At 46.6% G+C, this 26,047-nt stretch overlaps 1 protein-coding gene across 3 annotated transcripts in view; it reads left to right on the forward strand.

Moving 5' to 3' along the window:
* The window catches only part of ADRA1D (adrenoceptor alpha 1D), a 179,384-nt gene that overhangs the window by 1,353 nt on the left and 151,984 nt on the right, over positions 1–26,047 (forward strand). For all 3 annotated transcript variants that reach the window (XR_014473297.1, XR_014473298.1, XM_083181131.1), the window contains exon 1: positions 1–99. This exon is cut by the window's left edge and continues 1,353 nt beyond it. Coding sequence is in view for 1 of the 3 variants with exons in the window: in XM_083181131.1 (XP_083037257.1) it covers positions 1–99 (99 nt within the window). In the remaining 2 variants the exon portion in view is untranslated. The remainder of the gene's footprint in view (positions 100–26,047) is intronic.

Raw genomic sequence — 26,047 nt, forward strand, 5'->3', positions numbered from 1 at the left:
TTAAGTTCTCCAGGGAGAAGAAAGCTGCCAAGACCCTGGCAATAGTGGTTGGAGTATTTATACTATGCTGGCTACCATTCTTTATAGTCTTGCCTCTAGGTAAGTGGCCACCAATATCTTTATACCCCTGTGGCATGTGCTTATTGCAGCTGTTGGTTGGGTACATGTATTGCAGCTGTTGGTTGGATACATGTATTGCTGATGTTGGATACATGTATTGTGGCTGTGTTCTGTTTGTTGTAGAGTCTGTTTGATTTATTGTCCTTCTGTTCTTGTTTACATACAGTAGTAAATACTTGTGGCTCATTCTGCTTCTTCTCCAGACAGATCCAGGCTGCAAGCAGTGAGAGATCAGTCATATGGGAAGTGACAGGACACAGGACACAGCCACTGTGCTGTCCTCTGTCTCAGACACTTTATAACAGATAAGGGCTGCAGCGTGACAGCAGTAGATTTGCAATTGGCAATACAGCCTTGCTTTTATATATATTTATTAACAGTTTCTTATTTAGTTCTGCAGCGCTTTTATATATATATATATATATATATATATATATATATATATATATATATATAGTGGGTAGGATTGTTGTTGTTTTTCACTATATTATTGCCTTGACAAAGGGGCGTTGTTGCCCCGAAACGTTGGCTGCCTTTTAGCTTTGTTTTTTCAATTACATGCTTTGAATCAAGTCCCTGGAGTGCCTGCTTTTCTTCCTACGGATCTATATATATATATATATATATATATATATATAAATTTATATATATATATAGCCACAGCACACCAAAGTTGTTGCATAAGGATATATATATATATATATATATATATATATTAGGTGATTCATCGCGCCCTACGGGCGCTCTTCACACCGTCGTAAGGGGCTGCGCCCCCTTAATTTGTGATCGTTTGTATATGAGAAATATGGTTAGAATTGTATGAAAGATGCCCTGTATTGCAACTTAGGTGTCCGCGAATCGCGGGAGGGGGGGTCGCGGAGGGTGCCGCGAATTGCAGGAGGGGGGGTCGCGGGGGGTGCCGCGAATTGCAGGAGGGGGGGGGTTGTGGGGGGGTGGATGCTGCGAATCGCGGGAGGGGAGGGATTGCAGAGAATCGCGGGAGGGGGGTCGCGGGGTGGGTTGCCGCAAATCGCGGGAGGGGGGTTACGGGGGCGGGGGTTGCGGCGAATCATGGTAGGGGGGGTCGCGGGGGATGTGCCGTGAATCACGGGAGGGGGGGTCACGGGGTGGGGTGCCGAGAATCGCGGGGGGGTGTGTGTGTGCCGTGAATCGCGGGAGTCGGGGTTGCGGGGGGGTGGGGGGTTGTGACGCGAATCGCCACAAGAAAAAATCAACACAGAAAGGTCAACACATGTAAATGTTGACATAAGTGTGGCACTTCATTGGTGTCCATGTCGACACATGAGAATGAATATGAAAACATTCAAAAAATGAAAAAAAAAACTTCAAAAACTCATGTCAACCTTTTTCATTGTCGACCATAGCCATGTCATTGTTTTCCATGTGCAATTTAATTCCGGAGCTGTCGCGAATCACGGGGGGTGCCGCGAATTGCGGGAGGGGGGGGGTCGCGGGGTTGGGTGCCGCGAATCGCGGGAGGGCGGGGTTCACAGGGGTTCCGGTGGGGGGTTGCCGCGAATTGCGGGAGGTGGGGGGTCACGGGGGGTGCCGCGAATCGCGGGAGGGGGGTTTGCGGGGGGGTGTGACGCGAATCGCCACAAGAAAAACTCAACACAGAAAGGTCAACACATGTAAATGTTGACATAAGTGTGCCACTTCATTGGTGTCCATGTTGACACATGACAATGAATATGAAAACATTCAAAAAATGAAATAAATCTTCAAAAACTCATGTCAACCTTTTTCATTGTCGACCATAGCCGTGCCAGTGTTTTGCATGTGCCATTTAATCCTGGGGCTGCCGCGAATCGCGGGGGGTGCCGCGATTTGCGGGAGCGGGGGTCGCGGGGGTGGGTACCGCGAATCGCGGGAGGGCGGGGTTCACAGGGGTTCCGGTGGGGGGTTGCCGCGAATTGCGGGAGGTGGGGGGTCACGGGGGGTGCCGCGAATCGCGGGAGGGGGGGTTTCGGGGGGTGTGACGCGAATCGCCACAAGAAAAAATCAACACAGAAAGGTCAACACATGTAAATGTTGACATAAGTGTGCCACTTCATTGGTGTCCATGTCGACACATGACAATGAATATGAAAAAATTAAAAAAATTAAAAATAAATCTTCAAAAACTCATGTCAACCTTTTTCATTGTCGACCATAGCCATGTCAGTGTTTTGCATGTGCCATTTAATCCTGGGGCTGCTGCGAATTGCGGGGGGGGGGGGGGTGCCGTGAATCGCGGGAGGGGGGTCGCAGGGGGGTTGCTGCCAATCGTGCAAGGGGGGGTCGCGGGGGGGTTCTTTTTTCCGCGAATCGCGGGAGGGAGGTCGCGGGGGGGTGTTTTTTCCGCGAATCGGGGGGGGGGTCACGGGGGAGGGTTTGCCGCGATTCGCGGGAGGGGGGGGTCGCGGGGTGGTGGTTATGCCGCGAATTGCGGGAGGGGTCGTGGGGGGGTTATTTTTGCAGCGAATCGCGGGAGGGGGGGTCGCGGGGGTGTTTTTGCTGCGAATCGCGGTAGGGGGGGTCGCGGGGGAGCGGGTATTTTTGCCGCAAATCGCGGGAGGGGGGGCGCGTGGGGGGGGGAAGGTTTTGCCGCAAATCGCGGGAGGGGGGCGCTCACCTGGTGGCTGTGGAGTAGCAGTGCTTCCAACATGGGAAGGCAGTGGGTGTCTGGCACTGTCTGTGGGCTCACTGGGCTGGTTCTCTGTCACATACCTCCCAACATGACCCTCTCCAGGAGGGACACAATGCTCTGTTTCTAGACTTCCCCTTAATGTATGATTGCCATCACCTGTTTTAAACAGGTTAATTTCTCAGAAAGGTGTTCAGCACAGATGAAGGCAATCACACATTAAGAGGAAAGTCCAGGAACAGAGCGTTATAGACACAGACACCCACTTTGAGTGACAGATGTAGCCAAATATATAGGAGATATATATATGTATATATATATATATATATATATATAATCCCAACATGATAGAACAAGACGCAGGCTAATACTAGCATTTCATATACTGTACATTTATTTATTTATTTTCTTACAGTTTCTTATATATTGCAGAATATTCCGTTGAGCTTTACAATAGGAAACAACAGTGATAAAACAAACTGGGTTGTAACAAACCGACATAGGAGGTCGGAGGGCCCTGCTGGCAAGTTTACAATCTATGTGCGTTACATCCAATTATATATTAATGTGAATAGATAATCTCACCCTGATCCTCCTTATTGTCTCTATAAAAATAAATTGGTGATGAATAGATAAGTACAGAATTAATTGTGCTGTGTTTGATTAGCTTTTAAATGCATTTACTTATTTATATGTGTATTTATTTATTGTAAATGTTGGTATTTTGATACAATGGCACATACTGTTCGTGTGCTCTTGTCTTGGCGCATATTTGGGCAGTGGAACAGTTGCACTAAAATCTGTTTCTGCCCTAGTTCATGCTAAATGATGAAAGTTCAGAAATCAGTCATTGGAAATGTTTTACAATATGTGCAATAAGAAGTAATATTAAACTGCATTGGTTGGGTGCCGTGGCGTCCTGGGGTGCTGCGGGGCACTTGCAGGGGTGACACAGGTTGGAGGTCCAGGACCAAATGAATTTATGGTCAACGTGATGGGCAAAACCAGTGAGTGTGGCTGGCAGTAATCAAATACAGTATGTGGCAGATGGAAGCACCACAATGATCCCCCCCCCCCACACACACACACACACACACACAAACAAACACACACACACACATACCGGAGAATAAGAATGACAGGTCAGCACAATTTAATTAATCTTAATAACAAACTTTCGGCCTATGGGTGTGTGAATTACATGCTGGTCCTCCAGTGTGCCGCGATTCAGAAAAGTTTCCGAACCACTGACTAGGTTGTGTCCTGCCAGCTTGCTAATGTGGTATCCCCGTAGATGTTGTGGAACTGCAAGAGCCAGCATGCCTCAACAACTACTAGGTACAGTGCTACACTACCCAGCATTGCCTGCTGTTAGAGTAGGGGGTTCAGAATGATTTAATGACATTAAAAATACAGACGGTCAATACTAAAGCCCTGTACACACACATTGATTTGCTTTTGATTCGATGTTAGATTCGATTTTCTATTAGATCTGGCATTAGATCTTTCCATTCGATCTGGCATTAGATCTGTACTTTTGCATTAGATATCGAATTCGATATACATTCATGGTACATTGTACACATTCGATTTGCTGGATCGCATTCGATATTTCCTTGGCTGCACAGTAGATTTTTCTGTTCGATTTTGTGAAAAAAGTCATCAAACTATTATATCTCACTCAATGCCCATTCGGATTGTAAAGTAAGAACAAGACGGTTTTGATGAAAAATTGATAAAAAAAATGCATGTTGACTTTTTTTGTCATGTCGACATTTTCAACGTCGGCATTTTGACCATGTTGTCATTTTGACTACGTCGGCGCAATGAATGTAGTGCCACAACAGTTGGAGCGCTACCTACACAGGTGGAGTTTCACTTTGTGGCACGAGATATATTTGCAATCGGGGCCTCGCACAATGTTGCACCATATTAGTAACATTAGTACATTGCCTTTTCCACATGTGATTTTATAAGAGGATCAGAGTGTCAGTTCCTGTGGTGCTTCTTGTATGTTGTACATTACACTAGCGCTGTGTGTGTGCTCATTATAGAGCGTGTTTGTGCTGTTACTGTGGATATGAATGGCCATTATTAACAAGTTGTTGTTATAGCTCACAAAAACACGACAAATTCCCCTCGCTATCTCCGCATCCTCTTGGGAGACGTATCAAATTCTTGACCTAACCAGTCTCTGTTTTTAGAGGTCTGGTGATTGTTTGGTTTGGAAGGCAGGCCGGGTGTATTAATAACCACGTGATGGGGAACACACAAATTAGAACCAGTTTCCCCTTGGTTGTGCCTGTTATTATAGTGTGACCACATAGCCAAAAACCCAAGCTGAGCCCTTTGATTGTGTGTATCAGGTGTCCTCTGTGCAGTAATCCTGATTGATGTTACGTAACAGGTTGTGGTGCTGTGGAGACGTTATTGTGTTTTTTCTCTTCCTGCACTACAAACCCTTCTTTATATGGTCATTAATCCCAATCAACCCTGACAGGTACTTCTGGCGGAGAAACGCATTGAGTGTTTGGTGTGGAGTGTGTTGTGGAGGGGCATGTGTGGTGGAATAACTGGGTAATAATGTAAGGTTTTGTTAGACACCTGCATCAATAAAGCTGTGGGTTTAATTTATTTCGAAATTGCAAAATAACTTCAGCACCTTGCAAAACCCACTTTGTGACCTACACCTTATTATGTGCCTAGGTTTCCATTAAAGCACACACTGCAGGTGTGTGTGATGCGAGATGGTTTCGGATAATTAAATTGACATCATCTGTCAGGGGTATGGGGGGCAGTACATATGCTGAGGGGAAGTTGCGATGTTCTTTCACAACCTTATATGCTAAGGGGCACATTTATCATGATCGCATTTACAATGAGATCTGGGCGGAATATTACCGCCCAGGATCGCATTGTAAAATTTGATCATTTCGCCCCAATGTATTCCCTGTCAGGGCGCAGGGACAGGGCTCCGAAAAGAGCCCGTCCCTGCGATGCCTGGAGCCAGAAGCCGGGGGGGCTGCGCATGCGCGGTTACGCGCTGACCCCCCCCCCCGCGACCCCGCTGACTGCATTGCCGCTCGGGCAGTGCGATGTGCACCCATAGGCTACAATGGGCTATCGCCATATCAGAATATATTATTATTTATATATTATTATTTATAAATGGGCCCCTAAATCTCCTATGGAATTAAATAGACCTTGTGAGTTTTCTTCACGTGGGAGGGTAGACATGATTGACTGGGTGAAACGCGTGGGTCAGGAGGCACAAAACTAAAGGTATTTATTGTGCACATACTGTAGAAGAGATGCACTTGGAGAGTGATAAATGGGAGAGGCAGATAATCAGCTCCTAACTGCCATGTTACAGGCTGAGTTTGAAAAAGAAGAGATAATTAGTTTCTACTTTATCATCGCCCACTTTATCTCTCTCAGAGGATTAGTACATCTGTCCCTCGGAGTGCGGCGTGTAAATGAGCTCCAGGAAATGTCTCTGGTTCCCAGTCTGGATATGGTGTACAGTATGTATAATTCCTTATATGTTATTGTTGGTGTGGTTATTACGACTATAATTATATATTGCACTTACCTCACAGCAGAACTGCGGGAAAGTATCAGTTAGTGCGACATAGATAGTCATAGACAATTACCAAGTGTGAGGTAGGCATGCCATCTCTAGGTGGTGTTACCTAATAGAAGAGGGATCCAATCAGATCCCTCCCAGTGTCCCTGGCAGCATCCGACGCACGTGGGTCATAGTCCTGGAAGTCCTTATATCGCACAGGGCAGCTGTACTTGGCAGAGCCAATCTTTCCAATTAGTTTAAGCCTCTGCGCTTGCGGTGAGTGGCAGGACCCATACACCTCAGTCCCTTTGTCACCATGCTTTCCACAAGGCACACAGGCAAACACACACCAGACCTGAAGGATGCAAAATCCACATCTCATTCCTGCGGGAATCACTTTGGACAGTGAACACCTCAGCAATGTGCGCCAGTGCTATTAACCCCTGCATCTCCGCGTCTTCCACCAGTGCTACTAACCCCTGCATCACCGAGTCTTCTGCCAGTGCTATTAACCCCTGCATCTCCGAGTCTTCCGCCAGTGCTATTAACCCCTGCATCTCCGCGTCTTCCGCCAGCTCTGCTCTAACTGATGCAAATGTTCTGAATTCATATTGAGTTGCATTTTTTCATTGTCTTCTAATACATGGCAGACGTAGTATATGCAGCACACAGTAAGGAACCTGTGGGGATTGCAGATATAATGAGGAATAGGTAGCTGCTATTGCTGTGATATTACTAATACAGCATTTGGAAATTTATTATTTGATGTAAGCGAATATCTTATAATTAGTTATTTCTCCTGTGTTGGACCTGCCATATAATATACCTGGGGAAATCGCAGGTTATTGCATTCTGTAGCATCCAGGGGACATATCCTGGCATTCTTGCACTGGAAGGTCTTTATTTTGTTTGTTTGTTTGTTTGTTTGTTTCATTTTTCTTTGGACAAATAAAGTTACAGTGTACAAAATCCACTTTTCCTGACAGTCACCTGACTCCTTCATCTGAATGTATAAATGGGTGTGGGACCCCAATAATAACTATGGCAATTCCTGACCTTGGTACACTCCCCACAGATAAGGGCAAACAACATCAGGGTGGTTGCCTGGTATGCAGTGCACTCATCCACCGCAATTTGTACATTTTATATTTTTAAATGTTTTTACAGCGCCCGAATCATACCAGTAGCCGCGACATACAGTAGGCCACAGTGCACTTAGTTTTGGTGTAGTTGGTGATTCCCAGTTACGGTTACAGTCGGACAGTGTCCTCTGGCAGGAGCAGGCAGACAGAATAATTGGGCTTCATTTAATAAAAGTTACTTGTATAAAAACTAACAATTTTTCTTTCTGTATCTTTTAATTTGTTTGCCTCTCGGGTGCAAGCAAATGTTGTATATTCTGTAGTGTTCAGGTTAAAGTCAAATTAAGACTGCATTTGCAGCATTCATTCAGGTTCTCTATGGGATAACGGCGTCCTGAGACAGTGCAGGGCCTGGAATTCACTCGTGGTGCCCATACACTTGTGCGATGGTATATAATGTGATATCGCGCGGCAATCTCCCTTAAAGCTCCCGGTGCGATAAATCGCATCTCGAGTGCTTTTTTACCCCGTTTGATGTGCAATAAATTGCCTAACCCTTGCAACCTGAAATCGGGGGATATAATGGGGTGAGGATCATTTGGTCTACAACAACTAGGTTGACAAGATTTGGGTCGACACCACTAGGTTGACATGCAGAAAGGTTGACATGAGTTAATGTCGACATGGGTCTAGGTCGACATGACATTAGGGCGACACAAGCATTAGGTCAACATGGGCTTGGTCGACAGTCAAAAGGTCGACATGGGGTTTTTCACTGCTTTTTAACGCGAATGTCGACACAGTTGACATGGAAACAGTTTGAAGTGCACCGCATCCCCTCACATCGCTGGCTTCCCTCGTAATGCTTCGGGCACACTATTTTATTCTCCCCCCACACCCTAGTGGATGGTAGGGTAGGTGGGCAAGACTCTTGCTTTCTCTGGAGGCCCCCAGCACCCTCCCCTTTGCCACCCACAACAGAGTAAAGGAAGAGAGGGAAGAAAAATAGGGAAGTATGCCTCAAGAGAAAGTATGGAGGTGAGGTCGTAGAGGTTCCACAGCAGCCACCTGCATTAACCCCTTCCCGACATTTGACGTACATTTACGTCATGGTCGGGAAGCACTTCCCGACACATGGCGTAAATGTACGTCATGGATTTAAACTGTCACCGCGTCTATAGACGCGGTGACAGTTTCAACATGTCTGCTGTCCCTGACAGCAGACATGTCCGTGCATGCCCCGGGGGGGCTGCGATGCCGCCCCCCCGTCGGCGATCGCTGTGATTGGCTGTTCAGTGTGAACAGCCATTCACAGCGTTTTCCTGTGTCACCGGCGAATAACGTTCGCCGGTGACACGGGATCAGAGGTGATTGGTGCTGTAAAGTACAGCACCAATCACCGCGGGGTGTAAGGGTGACACTGGTGTCACCCCACCTCACCCCGCCCGCCCCCAAAGGCCGTGATTGGTCCGTCGGACCGACGGACCAATCACAGCCAAGGAGGGAGATTTAAACTAACGGTGACTGCACTGCAGACGCCATTCCGGTCTGGAAAGCGTGCAGTGCGGTCACCGTACCCCCCTGCCGCCATACTGACCAGAAATACTTGCTGCAATACTTACCTGATCGCTGCTGATTGCTTCCTGGATCCTGTGCAATAATTGTGCCATACTGTGATATTGTGCTGCTGCACTGTATTAGTATTAGCTAGATAGATAGAGAGATAGATAGAGATAGATAGAGAGAGATAGAGAGAGATAGAGAGAGAGAGATAGAGAGAGATAGAGAGAGATAGAGAGAGATAGAGAGAGAGATAGTGTCAGAGAGTGCTATATTTTGTGCTGCTGCAGTGTGATATAGTTATAGATAGAGAGAGAGAGATAGAGAGAGAGAGATAGAGAGAGAGGCCTACTGACAGAGTGCTATATTTTGTGCTGCTGCAGTGTGATAGTTATAGAGAGATAGAGAGAGATAGAGAGAGAGAGAGAGATAGAGAGAGATAGAGAGAGATAGTGACAGATTGTGCTATATATTTTTTATATAACTGACTGCTGCCCCCTCCTTTTGTGCTGATCAGTATAAATTAACTGATCAGTAACTTTTTGGGGGCGCAGGTTTTTTTTTATATATAGATATACCTGTGAGTGCTGCTGCTGCAGTGTCATAGAGTGTTAGATAGTGTTAGATAGTGAGAGATAGAGAGATAGAGAGAGATAGTGATAGAGAGTGCTAAATTTTGTGTCTGCTGTCCCCGCCTTTTGTGCTGATCACTATATCTGAGGTGATCAGCAACTTTTTTGGGGGTACAGAGGTTTTTTTTTTTTTATATATACCTGTCAGTTGCACCAAAGGTTGTGCACCTGCTGCACCTCACTGGTAATCAGTGTCGCATCACTGATCACCTTTTTTTTTTGTGTGTGTGCTGTGGGGTATTTTTTTAATTTTTTTTTTTACACACACTGTGATTTTGTGGGTGTCCTGTGGCCGCTGTGCGCTGATCAGTGACGTACATCACTGATCATCTTTTTCGGCACAGGGTTGATCTATTTTTTTTTTTTTTTGATCAAATTCCTGTTGCCTTTGAGCGCTGTTCAGTGACAGACGTTACTGACCAACATCTGTGCTCAATTTTTGGCGCAGGACCTTTTTTTTTTTTAACCCCTTCCTTTTTTTTTTTTTTAACCCCTTCATTTTTTTTTTTTTTTAACCCCTTCATTTTTTTTTTTTTTATTGGTATAAAGCATTTTTTTTTTTTCTGCACTACATACACACTACACACTACATACCCCCCGGATTGAAATAAAGTTTGTGCCCCCCCCTACACTATACACGTGTTGAAACATTTCACTACCGGTAACACAAAAATAAAAATGGCATCCCAAATGTCCTCCCAAATGTCCTCCCAAATGTCCTCCCAATCATCCAGGAGAATGTATTCAGTGGAGGAGGCATATGCCATGCTTGCTTCTGACTCTGACACAGGCAGTGATGCAAGCGGGGAATTTGAAGGATTTGCCTTAAGCTCCTCTTCCTCCTCTGCTGATGAGGGACCCCCTCAAAGACGCCCCCGTAGATCAGCTGAGATTCCCCCCCCAATAATTGATCTAGTATGGACCCCACCACCAGACAATTTTGAGCCCCAGGTTCCTGAGTTTTTGGGCATGCCAGGAATCCAATTTGATTCCACAGGTCTCAGAGAAATTGACTTTTTCAAATTATTTTTCTCTGATGATTTTATAAATTTAATGGTGGACCAAACTAATTTATATGCCCAGCAGTTTATTGCTCAAAACCCCACGTCATCATTTGCTAGGTGGACCCCTGTAGATGCAGTAGAGATGATGACGTTTTGGGGTCTGGTGTTTCATATGGGCATAGTAAAAAAGCCAGAAATTAGGCAATATTGGAGTACAGATGTTCTGTACAGTACTCCATTTTACCGTATGGCCATGCCCCGGACTCGATTTGAGACAATTCTTAAATTCATACATTACACCGATAATGCACAGTGCCCACCCAGAGATGATCCCACCTTTGACCGGCTATTCAAAGTCAGGCCGGTCATTGATCATTTCAGTGCCAAATTTGAAGAGGTGTACATCCCTGAAAAATTTATTTGTATCGACGAGTCCCTTATACATTTTAAAGGAAGGGTTAAATTCCGCCAGTACCTTCCCAATAAGAGGGCAAGGTATGGCATAAAAATGTATAAGCTGTGTGAAAGCACCTCAGGGTACACTCACAGGTTTAGGGTATATGAAGGGAAGGATTCAAGAATTGAACCGCCAGAATGCCCCCCCTCCCTCGTAGGTGTTAGTGGGAAAATTGTCTGGGATTTAGTGCACCCCTTCCTGGATAAAGGTTATCACCTCTATGTGGATAACTTTTACACTAGCATCCCCCTGTTTAAGGCCCTTGGTTCAAGAGGTACAGCAGCTTGCGGTACTGTGCGCAAGAACCAAAGAGGCCTCCCAAAAACGCACATTGCCCAAGTAATGAGAAGGGGTGAAAGCAGGGGAATATGCAACGAAAATATGTTGTTGGTCAAATATAAGGACAAGAGGGATGTCCTTATACTGACAACAATTCACGGAGACAGGACCACCTCCGTCCCTGTACGAGGTACCAGTACCCACACCTCCAAACCTAATTGTATCCTGGATTACAATAGGTACATGGGCGGAGTGGATCTTTCAGATCAGGTACTGAAGCCGTACAGTGCCCTGCGGAAAACAAAAATCTGGTACAAGAAGGTGGCCGTGTATATCATCCAGATGGCACTGTATAACGCTTACGTGCTATTCCGTTCTACCGGCCAGAGGGGGACATTTATGCACTTTCAAGAGGAAGTCATAAAGGGCCTAATATTTGGGAACCAGCAGGCAGAGGGCCCCAGTACTTCTAGTACTGGCCCCCGTATTGTACCAGGGCAGCATTTTCCTGATGAAATCCCCTCCACTGGAAAAAAGGGCAGGACACAAAAAAGGTGCAAAGTTTGCTATAAAAAGGGAATAAGAAAGCAAACTATTTTCCAGTGTGACACTTGCCCCGACAAACCCGGCCTATGTATAAAGGAGTGTTTTAAATTATACCACACATCTATGGAATATTAGGTTCATAATTTCACCGTGCTTCGGGGGTCTTGCTAATGCCACATAGCACCCACCATTCATTCCACCAGAATCTGAGCCGCAAAATCCAAAAATCACTCCTTCCCTTCTGAGTCCTGCCATGCACCCAACTGGTATTTTTTGGTCACATGTGAGGCATTGCCGTACTTGGGAGAAATTGGGGCACAGATTTTGGGGTGCTTTTTCTCCTTCATTCCTTGTGAAATTGAAAAATTTTGAGCCAGAACTGCATTTTTGTGTAAAAAAATGTAATTTTTCATGTTCACTGCCCACTTGTATCAAAATTGGTGAAACCCCTGGGGGTTTGAAATGTACACTATACCCCTAGATGAATTCCCTGAGGGGTGTAGTTTGCAAAATGGGGTCACTTGTGGGGGGGTTCCACTGTATTGGTGCTTTGGGGGTCTTGCTAATGCGACATAGCACCCACCATTATTCCACCAGAATTTGTGCTGCAAAATCCAAATATCACTCCTTCCCTTCTGAGTCCTGCCACTTTTTGGTCACACATGAGGCATTGCCGTACTCGGGAGAAATTGGGGCACAGATTTTGGGGTGCTTTGTCTCCTTCATTCCTTCTGAAAATGAAAAATTTTGAGCCAGAACTGCATTTTTGTGTAAAAAAATGTAATTTTTCATTTTCACTGCCCACTTGTATCAAAATTGGTGAAACCCCTGGGGGTTTGAAATGTACACTCTACCCCTAGATGAATTCCCTGAGGGGTGTACTTCGCAAAATGGGGTGACTTGTGGGGGGGTTCCACTGTATTGGTGCAACATAGCACCCACCATTCATTCCACCAGAATCTGAGCTGCAAAATCCAAAAAATCACTCCTTCCGTTCTGAGTCCTGCCATGCACCCAACTGGTATTTTTTGGTCACATGTCAGGCATTGCCGTACTCGGGAGAAATTGGGGCACAGATTTTGGGGTGCTTTTTCTCCTTCATACCTTCTGAAAATGAAAAATTTTGAGCCAGAACTGCATTTTTGTGTAAAAAAATGTTATTTTTCATGTTCACTGCCCACTTGTATCAAAATTGGTGAAACCCCTGGGGGTTTGAAATGTACACTATACCCCTAGATGAATTCCCTGAGGGGTGTAGTTTGCAAAATGGGGTGACTTGTGGGGGGTTCCACTGTATTGGTGCTTGGGGGGTCTTGCTAATGCCACATAGCACCCACCAAAATTCCACCAGAATCTGAGCTGCAAAATCCAAAAATCACTCCTTCCCTTCTGAGTCCTGCCATGCACCCAACTGGTATTTTTTGGTCACATGTCAGGCATTGCCGTACTCGGGAGAAATTGGGGCACAGATTTTGGGGTGCTTTTTCTCCTTCATACCTTCTGAAAATGAAAAATTTTGAGCCAGAACTGCATTTTTGTGTAAAAAAATGTTATTTTTCATGTTCACTGCCCACTTGTATCAAAATTGGTGAAACCCCTGGGGGTTTGAAATGTACACTATACCCCTAGATGAATTCCCTGAGGGGTGTAGTTTGCAAAATGGGGTGACTTGTGGGGGGGTTCCACTGTATTGGTGCAACATAGCACCCACCATTCATTCCACCAGAATCTGAGCTGCAAAATCCAAAAAATCACTCCTTCCGTTCTGAGTCCTGCCATGCACCCAACTGGTATTTTTTGGTCACATGTCAGGCATTGCCGTACTCGGGAGAAATTGGGGCACAGATTTTGGGGTGCTTTTTCTCCTTCATACCTTCTGAAAATGAAAAATTTTGAGCCAGAACTGCATTTTTGTGTAAAAAAATGTTATTTTTCATGTTCACTGCCCACTTGTATCAAAATTGGTGAAACCCCTGGGGGTTTGAAATGTACACTATACCCCTAGATGAATTCCCTGAGGGGTGTAGTTTGCAAAATGGGGTGACTTGTGGGGGGGTTCCACTGTATTGGTGCTTGGGGGGTCTTGCTAATGCCACATAGCACCCACCAAAATTCCGCCAGAATCTGAGCTGCAAAATCCAAAAATCACTCCTTCCCTTCTGAGTCCTGCCATGCACCCAACTGGTATTTTTTGGTCACATGTCAGGCATTGCCGTACTCGGGAGAAATTGGGGCACAGATTTTGGGGTGCTTTTTCTCCTTCATACCTTCTGAAAATGAAAAATTTTGAGCCAGAACTGCATTTTTGTGTAAAAAAATGTTATTTTTCATGTTCACTGCCCACTTGTATCAAAATTGGTGAAACCCCTGGGGGTTTGAAATGTACACTATACCCCTAGATGAATTCCCTGAGGGGTGTAGTTTGCAAAATGGGGTGACTTGTGGGGGGGTTCCACTGTATTGGTGCTTGGGGGGTCTTGCTAATGCCACATAGCACCCACCAAAATTCCACCAGAATCTGAGCTGCAAAATCCAAAAATCACTCCTTCCCTTCTGAGTCCTGCCATGCACCCAACTGGTATTTTTTGGTCACATGTCAGGCATTGCCGTACTCGGGAGAAATTGGGGCACAGATTTTGGGGTGCTTTTTCTCCTTCATACCTTCTGAAAATGAAAAATTTTGAGCCAGAACTGCATTTTTGTGTAAAAAAATGTAATTTTTCATGTTCACTGCCCACTTGTATCAAAATTGGTGAAACCCCTGGGGGTTTGAAATGTACACTATACCCCTAGATGAATTCCCTGAGGGGTGTAGTTTGCAAAATGGGGTGACTTGTGGGGGGGTTCCACTGTATTGGTGCTTGGGGGGTCTTGCTAATGCGACATAGCACCCACCAAAATTCCACCAGAATCTGAGCTGCAAAATCCACAAAATCACTCCTTCCGTTCTGAGTCCTGCCATGCACCCAACTGGTATTTTATGGTCACATGTCAGGCATTGCCGTACTCGGGAGAAATTGGGGCACAGATTTTGGGGTGCTTTTTCTCCTTCATACCTTCTGAAAATTAAAAATTTTGAGGCAGAACTGCATTTTTGTGTAAAAAAATGTAATTTTTCATTTTCACTGCCCACTTGTATCAAAATTGGTGAAACCCCTGGGGGTTTGAAATGTACACTCTACCCCTAGATGAATTCCCTGAGGGGTGTACTTTGCAAAATGGGGTGACTTGTGGGGGGGTTCCACTGTATTGATGCAACATAGCACCCACCATTCATTCCACCAAAATCTGTGCTGCAAAATCCAAAAATCACTCCTTCCCTTCTGAGTCCTGCCATGCACCCAACTGGTATTTTTTGGTCACATGTGAGGCATTGCCGTACTCGGGAGAAATTGGGGCACAGATTTTGGGGTGCTTTTTCTCCTTCATACCTTCTGAAAATTAAAAATTTTGAGCCAGAACTGCATTTTTGTGTAAAAAAATTTAATTTTTCATTTTCACTGCCCACTTGTATCAAAATTGGTGAAACCCCTGGGGGTTTGAAATGTACACTATACCCCTAGATGAATTCCCTGAGGGGTGTAGTTTGCAAAATGGGGTGACTTGTGGGGGGGTTCCACTGTATTGGTGCTTGGGGGGTCTTGCTAATGCGACATAGCACCCACCAAAATTCCACCAGAATCTGAGCTGCAAAATCCAAAAATCACTCCTTCCCTTCGGAGTCCTGCCATGCACCCAACTGGTATTTTTTGGTCACATGTGAGGCATTGCCGTACTCGGGAGAAATTGGGGCACATATTTTGGGGTGCTTTTTCTCCTTCATTCCTTGTGAAAATTAAAAATTTTGAGCCAGAACTGCATTTTTGTGTAAAAAATTTAATTTTTCATTTTCAATGCCCAGTTGTACCACAATTGGTGAAACCCCTGGGGGTTTGAAATGTACACTATACCCCTAGATGAATTCCCTGAGGGGTGTAGTTTGCAAAATGGGGTCACTTGTGGGGGGGTTCCTAAATTTTAGCATCTTATGGTGCCTAGAAACCTACATGGTGCCTAAAAAATAATCTCAGAAAAAGGAGTCTCCAAAATCAAGTAGGTGCTCCTTCTATTATGAAGCCTGTGGTTTGGTCAACGTGCACACTAGGGCCACATATAGGATATTTATGAAAACAAAAGAATTGGGGGAATCAATTTTTAGTCACATTTCTCTAGTAAAATGTACTGTGTTCCTTAGAAAAATGTATTAAAATTGCAAATCTGCAAAAAAAAAGAAATTTTGAAATTTCACCTACACTTTGTTTTAATTCCTGTGAAACACCTAAAGGGTTAACAAACTTCCAAAATGCTGTTTTGAATACTGTGAGGGGTGCAGTTTTTGAAATGGCATCATTTATGGGGGTGTCTCACATACAAGTCCCTCAAAGTCACATCAGAACTGAACTGGTCCCTAAAAAAATCAGTGTTTGAAATTTTCTTGAAAATTTGAGAATTTGCTATTCATATTGTAAGCCTCCTAGTGTCCAAAAAAATTAAAAGGAAGTTGAAATAATGATGGAAATATAAAGTAGACATATGGTCTATGTTAGTTATTAACTATTTTGAGTGGTATGATTATTTGTCTCACAAGCAGAAAATTTAACATTTTGCAAATCGCTAAATTTTCCATTTTTTCACGACATTTTGGTATTTTTCACAAAAAAACACAGACTGTATCGACCCAAATTTACCACTAATTTGAAGTACAATGTGTCACGAAAAAACAATCTCAAAATCACTGGGATAAGTAAAAGCAAAAAAAAGTTATCCCCACTTAAGTGAGACATGTCAGATTTGAAAAAAATGGCTCTGTCAGGAACGCCAAAACTAGCTCTGTCAGGAAGGGGTTAAGTACAACAAGGATCCTCACAGACATCTTTTATTTTTTGATAGGCAGACTTGGTGGCGCCCCCCTAGATCCTGGCGCCCTAGGCAGCTGCCTAAAGCTGCCTAGTGGTAGAGCCGGCCCTGTGCGCGGTCCATGCGATTTGTCCCTGCGATTTATCAAAGTCGTATGATTGTACACTATATCTCACAAGTGTATGGGCTGCATTACATGGTAGCAGTCAGCACCTCAGAGGATATGTCTCACAGATGCCGCCGGTGAGTCACAGATGATAGCAGTGGAGATTAGCCCCATGGGAATGGCACAATACAAGACGTTAGTCTCCCATGTAATCATGACTGGTCCTGACCGCAGCAACTTCCCCACAATAAGTCATTTCATTTATTATCAGCATAAAACCAGGATTTTGGCCGGGTACATGTAACGTTGGTGTAGTGCACACCTCACCCATGCTCCGGGCACAACATGATCATCCTCCTCTTATGTTATTCCAACTAGGTGTTAACAAGAGCATTCTTGTCATGTGAGATATAATAGTGACTGTGCAGTGGCCTGTGCCAGGATATAATCCACCGGAGGTGTCTGATTTACTAAGCTCTAGAATACAGAGCACCGGAGGGTAACACCACCTGAAGATGGCGTCCAGCCTATATAATCCTTTTCCAGCGTGTATCAGGACAGGGATCCAAAGATTGCGCAGAAGTTTGGGTCTCATTCGGATCTGTTAGCAAGGCTGCCATTTTTGCAGATGGACAAAAACAATGCTGCGCTGCAGGTGGGGCAGATGTAACAGATGCAGAGTTAGATTTGCGTGGTGTGTCTACAAACTGAAATCTAAATTGCAATGTAAGAATAAAGCGGCCAGTATTATATATATACCCTGCACGGAAACAATATAACTCCCCCAAATCTAACTCTCTCTGCACCTGTTACATCTGACTCACCTGCAGTGCAGCATGGTTTTGTCCGTTTGCAAAAATTACAGCCTTGCAATTTGTTGGTGAATCAGGCCCCTATATACGAGTACTTTGTTTCTCCCTGATCGCTGGGACGGACTGTTGGAGTCCCTTCCGCGGTGAACCAGAATTGCTGCATTGAACCTAAAACATTGTGAATTGCTACCTCGGGGAGTCTTTATTTTGGGGGAAGTTTTCACAAATGAATTAAAGTTAGGGGTCTATTTGAAACTGAAAGTGAAACGAGGCTTTAAAAAAAATACCACCTTTCATTTTTTAATTTGTGCCATATTCATAGTTGCCGACTTTTCAATGTCCCTCTCCGGTAGAAGCCCGGCGAGGACAACAAAATGTGCAGGTCGGGGGGGTGGGAAAAAGGCTGCCGTATCAAAGCACCGCCCCCCAATCCAAGCAAACGCCGCGATTCGCGGGTCCGTGAGTAGGGGGAGGGGCTAAAATGACGTAAAATTATGCGATTCGCCCCTCCCCCGGACCCGCGACTGCATGTTGATTGACAGATGTCTGATTATTGCCTGGCCTACGAAATCACAGCCGTGCGATCACATCGAAATAACCCCCATATTGGCTGATACTTTGGGGTTTATTTACTAAGATGGGAGTTCTATCGAAGATGGGATGTTGCTATGGGCAACTAATCCGAACCTACTTATTTATTTAGCACCTTCTAGAAGATAAGAATATAGATTGTAAGCTCACTGGGGCAGGGACTGATGTGAATGTTCAAATTATTCTTTGTAAAGCGCTGCGGAATATGTGTGCGCTATATAAGAAGCTGTTAATAAATATTAAATAAATATGATTGGTTGCTATGGGCAACATTGCATCTGAAATAGAACTCCCATCTTAGTAAAAAAGAAAATCTCTATCTGCATTATCTCTCTTCAAGATTTAATATCATCTCCCCATGTGAATCCTAAGGATCTATTGCTGTATGTTATTTCCATGAGAATGATGGCATAAGCTATAATGTTACTTCTCAGCCTTTGCTGGGACACGCTGCCTTCGGCGCCCATGGCTCCATACCAGGGTTGCCTACTTTCTCCAGGAGAGGACGGCCTGTTCAGTGAGGGAGGGAGGCGGGGCTGCTGACGGGAAAGGGGCAGGGCCGCAGATGGTACAAAATGTTTGGGGGCATAGCCAGTACGATTGTGGGTACGCCCCCGCTGTGCAATGCCGGTATTTCAGGCACTGCACAGCGGTCGGCGTTGCTACAATGACACAAATTGCATTACAGGAGACTTGCCCCCTTTCTCGACAGACAGGAGGGGGACTCGATTTCCAGAACCCTCCTGTCCATTCCAGGAGAGAAGGCAACCCTTCCCCATACACATGGGGGCATTTCTTGCCTATTTTCTAACCGATCTGTCCAGAATGAAGAACAAGTCGCTCCGTGTATACACCCCATAGTGATATCGCCCACTCAGATCTTTAGCACATGCAGACATGATGGCCTGCATGTGCATGAACGCTGGTTAGCACAGATCACTCAGCACACATCACTTTGTGTGTATGGGTGATCTTGAAGGGAAGTCGCCGATCCCTAGTTTGCTCAGCACACATCGCTAAGCACAAGTCGCCCCATGTTTATGGCCCTTAAGTGTTTCCCAGTTAGTACAGCTGGTGATAAGGAATGTTACTTTTGGGAACTTGGTTACAAAATTGTATAAATATGCCTCTGAAGGTGTCCCCTCTTCACATTGTGTTACATGACCCTACCACGTGGTTAAGGAGACTTTAGGCAGTGACACATCTGTCACCAGAAATAGGAACAGTTATTTTACGTAGCGTTTATCATCTGGGAGATAAAACTCAGCTGCTGGAATCCAGCCCTGCAGGAATGAATGGAAGGCGCTCCAGTCTGCCATCGCGGGAATCCAGCCCTGCAGGAATGAATGGAAGGTGCTCCAGTCTGCCGTCGCGGGAATCCAGCCCTGCAGGAATTAATGGAAGGCAATCTGCCGTCGCGGGAATCCAGCCCTGCAGGAATGAATAGAAGGCGCTCCAGTCTGCCATCATGGGAATCCAGCCCTGCAGGAATGAATGGAAGGCGCTCCAGTCTGCCATCGCGGGAATCCAGCCCTGCAGGAATGAATGGAAGGCGCTCCAGTCTGCCATCGCGGGAATCCAGCCCTGCAGGAATGAATGGAAGGCGCTCCAGTCTGCCATCACGGGAATCCAGCCCTGCAGGAATGAATGGAAGGCGCTCCAGTCTGCCATCGCGGGAACCCAGCCCTGCAGGAATGAATGGAAGGCGCTCCAGTCTGCCATCGCGGGAATCCAGCCCTGCAGGAATGAATGGAAGGCGCTCCAGTCTGCCATCGCGGGAATCCAGCCCTGCAGGAATGAATGGAAGGTGCTCCAGTCTGCCATCGCGGGAATCCAGCCCTGCAGGAATGAATGGAAGGCGCTCCAGTCTGCCGTCGCGGGAATCCAGCCCTGCAGGAATTAATGGAAGGCAATCTGCCGTCGCGGGAATCCAGCCCTGCAGGAATGAATAGAAGGCGCTCCAGTCTGCCATCATGGGAATCCAGCCCTGCAGGAATGAATGGAAGGCGCTCCAGTCTGCCATCGCTGGAACCCAGCCCTGCAGAAATGAATGGAAGGCGCTCCAGTCTGCTATCGCGGGAATCCAGCCCTGCAGAAATGAATGGAAGGCGCTCCAGTCTGCCATCGCGGGAATCCAGCCCTGCAGGAATGAATGGAAGGCGCTCCAGTCTGCCATCGCGGGAATCCAGCCCTGCAGGAATGAATGGAAGGCGCTCCAGTCTGCCATCGCGGGAACCCAGCCCTGCAGAAATGAATGGAAGGCGCTCCAGTCTGCTATCGCGGGAATCCAGCCCTGCAGAAATGAATGGAAGGCGCTCCAGTCTGCCATCGCGGGAATCCAGCCCTGCAGGAATGAATGGAAGGCGCTCCAGTCTGCCATCGCGGGAATCCAGCCCTGCAGGAATGAATGGAAGGCGCTCCAGTCTGCCATCGCGGGAACCCAGCCCTGCAGAAATGAATGGAAGGCGCTCCAGTCTGCCATTGCGGGAATCCAGCCCTGCAGGAATGAATAAAAGGCGCTCCAGTCTGCCATTGCTGGAATCCAGCCCTGCAGGAATGAATGGAAGGCGCTCCAGTCTGCCATCGCGGGAATCCAGCCCTGCAGGAATGAATGGAAGGCGCTCCAGTCTGCCATCGCGGGAATCCAGCCCTGCAGGAATGAATGGAAGGCGCTCCAGTCTGCCATCACGGGAATCCAGCCCTGCAGGAATGAATGGAAGGCGCTCCAGTCTGCCATCGCGGGAACCCAGCCCTGCAGAAATGAATGGAAGGCGCTCCAGTCTGCCATCACGGGAATCCAGCCCTGCAGGAATGAATGGAAGGCGCTCCAGTCTGCCATCGCGGGAACCCAGCCCTGCAGAAATGAATGGAAGGCGCTCCAGTCTGCTATCGCGGGAATCCAGCCCTGCAGAAATGAATGGAAGGCAGTCTGCCGTCGCGGGAATCCAGCCCTGCAGGAATGAATGGAAGGCGCTCCAGTCTGCCATCGCGGGAATCCAGCCCTGCAGGAATTAATGGAAGGCACTCCAGTCTGCCATCGCGGGAATCCAGCCCTGCAGGAATGAATGGAAGGCGCTCCAGTCTGCCATTGCTGGAATCCAGCCCTGCAGGAATGAATGGAAGGCGCTCCAGTCTGCCATCGCTTTTCTTCACTTACAGATGGAGCCGGGCTCATCCAGGCACCGGCCATCCGCCAGCTCCCACCAGGGGGCACGCGCGCATGAGACGCTTGCAACGGAGCTACCCCCGGGTCCCCCTCGCCGCGCCGCCTCCCCCCCAACCCTGCCTGTCGCCCTGAGACCGTCAGGATGCCGCTGTCCCGCCGCTGAAGGATTGGGACGTGCGTGCACGTGAGACGCACGTGCATCCCAGTACAATGTAGTCCCTGTCCGCCGGCGCTCGCCGGAGACGAGCTTCTGGTGGGCGCCGAGTAAAGCTGACAGGCGCTACATCGGTATCTTCAGAAGTTTGCTGTCTCAGTGCATAGAAATAACAGTGTAACATTATCTGTTACGCATATACAGTCGCATACTGTACAATGATACGTGACTTGTCTCTAACTGTGACTGTATAACAATGTTATACTGTTTGGCTAGGAAACACTGTATCAGAACATGTTTTATGCAGATAAAATCGTAATTCCATACCTTATAGGCATGCTTTATATCATTGTAATCAGCAAAAGCTGCTTGTGTGTCTAATCACCATCCTGATGTGCAGAACATGCATTTAATGGAGGTAAAAAATCTCACAGCATATGATCTCATGTTTTGATAATGCAAATTTTATTTAGCATTCTTAAGGTTAAGAATGGTGCTGGTGTGAAAAATACAGGAGACGCATACTTTTTGTCCCCCCATGTTTTTGGAATCAAGGTCAGTCCGGAATATGCTCGGGATGTGTGTGTGTGGGGGGGGGGGGATTGGCATGCACGGATATCACTGATCTGTACGTACTTCTGTCAAAGTCGCCAGCCATACCCAGGTCTACTGTATATTATGGTGATTCTTTAGTCATTTAAGGTGCGCAATTTAAAAAATTGCATCCTATCACATTTGCGATTTCCTAGGTTTTGACATGTGCAATTTTTTGGTAAGGGCAAAATGTTGTACAGCAAATCGCGTGCTGTTACATGTGCAATTTGTGGAAATCACCAGAGAACGCTGGTCCTGACAGATCGCACAGCACACAGCGCTGTCACATCACTGTGTGCTGAGCGATCTAGCATTGCACTGAACACTCAGCAGGTCGCTGCGCGTGTAAGGCCCCTTATTGGTTTCCCATAGTCTACATCTCCCATACACACTGAGAGATTTGCACAAGAGATTTGCTGAGCGATTATGTATGGGAGATTTGTGTAAAGCAAAAAAATATATAATTTAAATATTGGGCGGGTATGACAGGAGTAAGGGTGACGTAGATCGCTCAGATCGCTTCTTAAAACACGGGTGTCCATGTGTCTAGGAAACAGTGCCATCTGTTGGCAGTGAGTGAAACTACATCTCTATCTCTAACACATGCACAAGCACAGAGACAAGTGTTTGTGCATGTTTGTACAAGGAAGCAGACTAGATTTTGAAGCATTAGCTTTGAGCAGGCTTACTAGTATATATATATATATATATATATATATATATATATATATATATATATATACATTCAAATGGAACCATCAGTGACATTCCCTGCATTGGTGATAAAGCACGATGATCGCTATGGCCACATGCATTTTATATAAGGTTTCCCGTGGCCACTTATACGGACCCCGCTGCATCCGGCGTAGAACCAGGTCTGCTGTTGTATAAGACTTCTAGCTGATTATTATGCTCAGTGCATTTCTAGCTTCAGTCCGTGCGCTGCCGCGGCAGAGACCTGACAGGAGACGTGTATAACAAACGCTTCGTACAGTCATCTTATTAACTTCTTATGTGGAAGTTCCTGGGGGTTATCCTGTCTCTATTACTCATTCCACTCACTGCACCCGCAACCTGGAAATAGCAAAGGACCCTGTGAGACAGAAGGAGATCCTGGAATATATAATGCCGGTTACTCTGCGGCTGAGAGGAGGTGAATGTGGGCGGATTACACGCCGGGTGAATGCACAAAGTCACATCAGGCTGGGACCAGTGATTCTCTCCCTCACGCATCAAGTTTAGGCAACTGAGGGCTTTCCAGCAGCTGTATGACAACAAGTGCCTGGCGAGTGGCAAGGCATGCTGGGAGGGGCCTGTGTTTGCTTTGCAGCCACAAAGCTACAGGTTAAATGCTTCTGTGTCAGGAGCCTGTTAAGGCTTATGGCCAGATTCTCTAAGCTTCAAAAGTGATAAAATGGAGAGTGATAAACAGCCAGCCAATCAGCTCCTGCCTGTCATTTTTCGAACATAGTCTGTGATATGGCAGGCAGGATCGGATTGGCTGGCTGTTTATCACTCTCCATTTTATCACTCCATTTTATCCTCGCGACCTGTCGAAAGTCATGTTGACTGTTTCACCTGTACATTCTATATGTCGGTATTTTGACCTTGTCGGGATTTTAAATGTTGGGATTTTTTCCTTGTCGGAATTTTAAATGTCGGGATTTTGTCCTTGTCGGGATTTTGTCCTTGTCGGTATTATGACCCATTCGGGATTTTGACTCTGTCGGGATTTTGACCGTCGGGATTTCATACCGAATCCGTGCTGGGGTTGGGATCGTTTGGTCGAATGCATTATGGTCGAATGTCATTACATTAGGTCGAATTGCTAAAAGGTCGACATGATTCTAGGTCGACATGGGAAAAGGTCGAAATGATTCTAGGTCGAAAGGTCATTAGTTCGACAGGTCATTAGGTCGACAAGGTCATTAGTTCGACATTGTCTAGGTCGACATTCACAAAGTCGACATGGGGTTTTTCACTGTTTTTTTACCTGAATGTCGACACAGTTGACATGGACACAGTTTAAAGTGCACTGCATCCCCTCGCATCGCTCGCTGCGCTCGCAATGCGTCGGGCACGGTGCCTCGCTACGCTCGGCACACTATTTTATTCTCCCACCACGCCCTAGTGGATGGTAGGGCATGAAATACCGCCTGTCAGCACATGTCGGCTCAAAAAACAGTGAAAAACCCCATGTCGACTTTGTGAATGTCGACCTAGACAATGTCGAACTAATGACCTTGTCGACCTAATGACCTGTCGAACTAATGACCTTTCGACCTAGAATCATTTCGACCTTTTCCCATGTCGACCTAGAATCATGTCGACCTTTTAGCAATTCGACCTAATGGATTCGATGTAATGACATTCGACCATAATGCATTCGACCAAATGACCGCATCCCCAGTGCTGGTATGAGCAGCGGTTCCATCATGTGGGGAATGATATCACCAAATGCATATCTAGGAACTTACTTATTTCCACACAGATTGTTCTCGCCAAGGGCCGGCAACAGAAATCTTTTGGCCTCTTGTGTTTCTAGCCCCTATCATTCCCCAGTAGGTACAGACTTGTTGGCTATTGGATTATACCCCATGGGTCTCTTCAACCTTAGTTATGTCATGTTCCTCCCAAAGGGCATGTCTAATTCCATATAAGGGTTTGAGCACCCACGGAAATTCAAGAGCACCCACTGGCCACCCCCCGAGTCCCGCTTGCCGCTGCTGGGCCGCTGCAGGTGGTACTAGTGCTGTGCAGCGCTGAATCTAAAACAAATCAAATCAGCACCAACTAACCTGCCGCTCTACTTTTCTTCCACCCGGCCCTGCCTGTGCAGTCCATGCCCCGCACACTCTCTTATGCGACGCGTGTCATGCATCACATGCTCATTGTCACAAATGCCGCCTGGCGCCATCTCCAACCTCCCCCTCCCGGCTCCCTCTCCTCCGCGTGCGAACACAACGCGCCCGGCCACCTGGAGACCAGTGCGAGGAGGAGGCAGCAGCAGGCAGCTTACCCGGCCGTCCCGGACCCCAACAGCATCAAAGTGAGTCCACCACTCCTGTGACCTGTCAGACGTTAAATATGAGCAGAGGCGGAGCCTGAGTTGTGTGTGTGTCATATGACTCACCTCACCTGTACTTGCATATGCTCAGTTCCAAAGTAATGGTGGCTCAGGGATGGACTGGCCGCAGGACTATTGGGGGCTGCAACCTGGGGGAGTTCACAGCCACAGGTACCCCGCTGGCACTGTTTAGTCTTTCAGTATGTTCAAGCAGATTTATTATTTTTTATAGGCTTCATTAATACAGCTGCTTTTACATAGGAAGCACAATTGGATGCACTATTCTCCAATTACATTGTAGTTAATGCCTAATAACAAAGGAGTTTGCTGCAGAAAAATTAAATCATCCTACAACATGGGCACCAGGAGGTCACGTGTCTGATGTCAGTGGCGTAACTACTTATTATGCCCCCCCCCTGCCGCAAAAAAAATTTCGCCCCCACTCCCCCTCCCCTCGGTGCCCCCCCCCCCCCATCCACCCCCCATGCCCATACCTGCCTACCCACCGCTGTCTGTGGTACCTGCCTGCCGTGCCGTCCCGGTCCCGTCTCTCCCAGTGCTGGCTCCTGCTGCTAATTATGAAAAGTGACTCTTAGAAAATGTCTGCCCCCATACTACAGACAGAAAACTGTCTGCAGTATGGGGGCGGCCATTTTCTAAGTGTCCGTTTTCATTATAGAAGCAGGAGCCAGCGCTAGGAGAGATGGGACTGTGACGGCACGTCAGGCAGGTACCGCAGACAGCAGCGGGTAACTATAGCCCCGCT

The sequence above is a fragment of the Crinia signifera genome, chromosome 1, assembly GCF_055691185.1.
Source record: "Crinia signifera chromosome 1, ASM5569118v1, whole genome shotgun sequence".
Classification (NCBI taxonomy): Eukaryota; Metazoa; Chordata; class Amphibia; order Anura; family Myobatrachidae; genus Crinia; species Crinia signifera.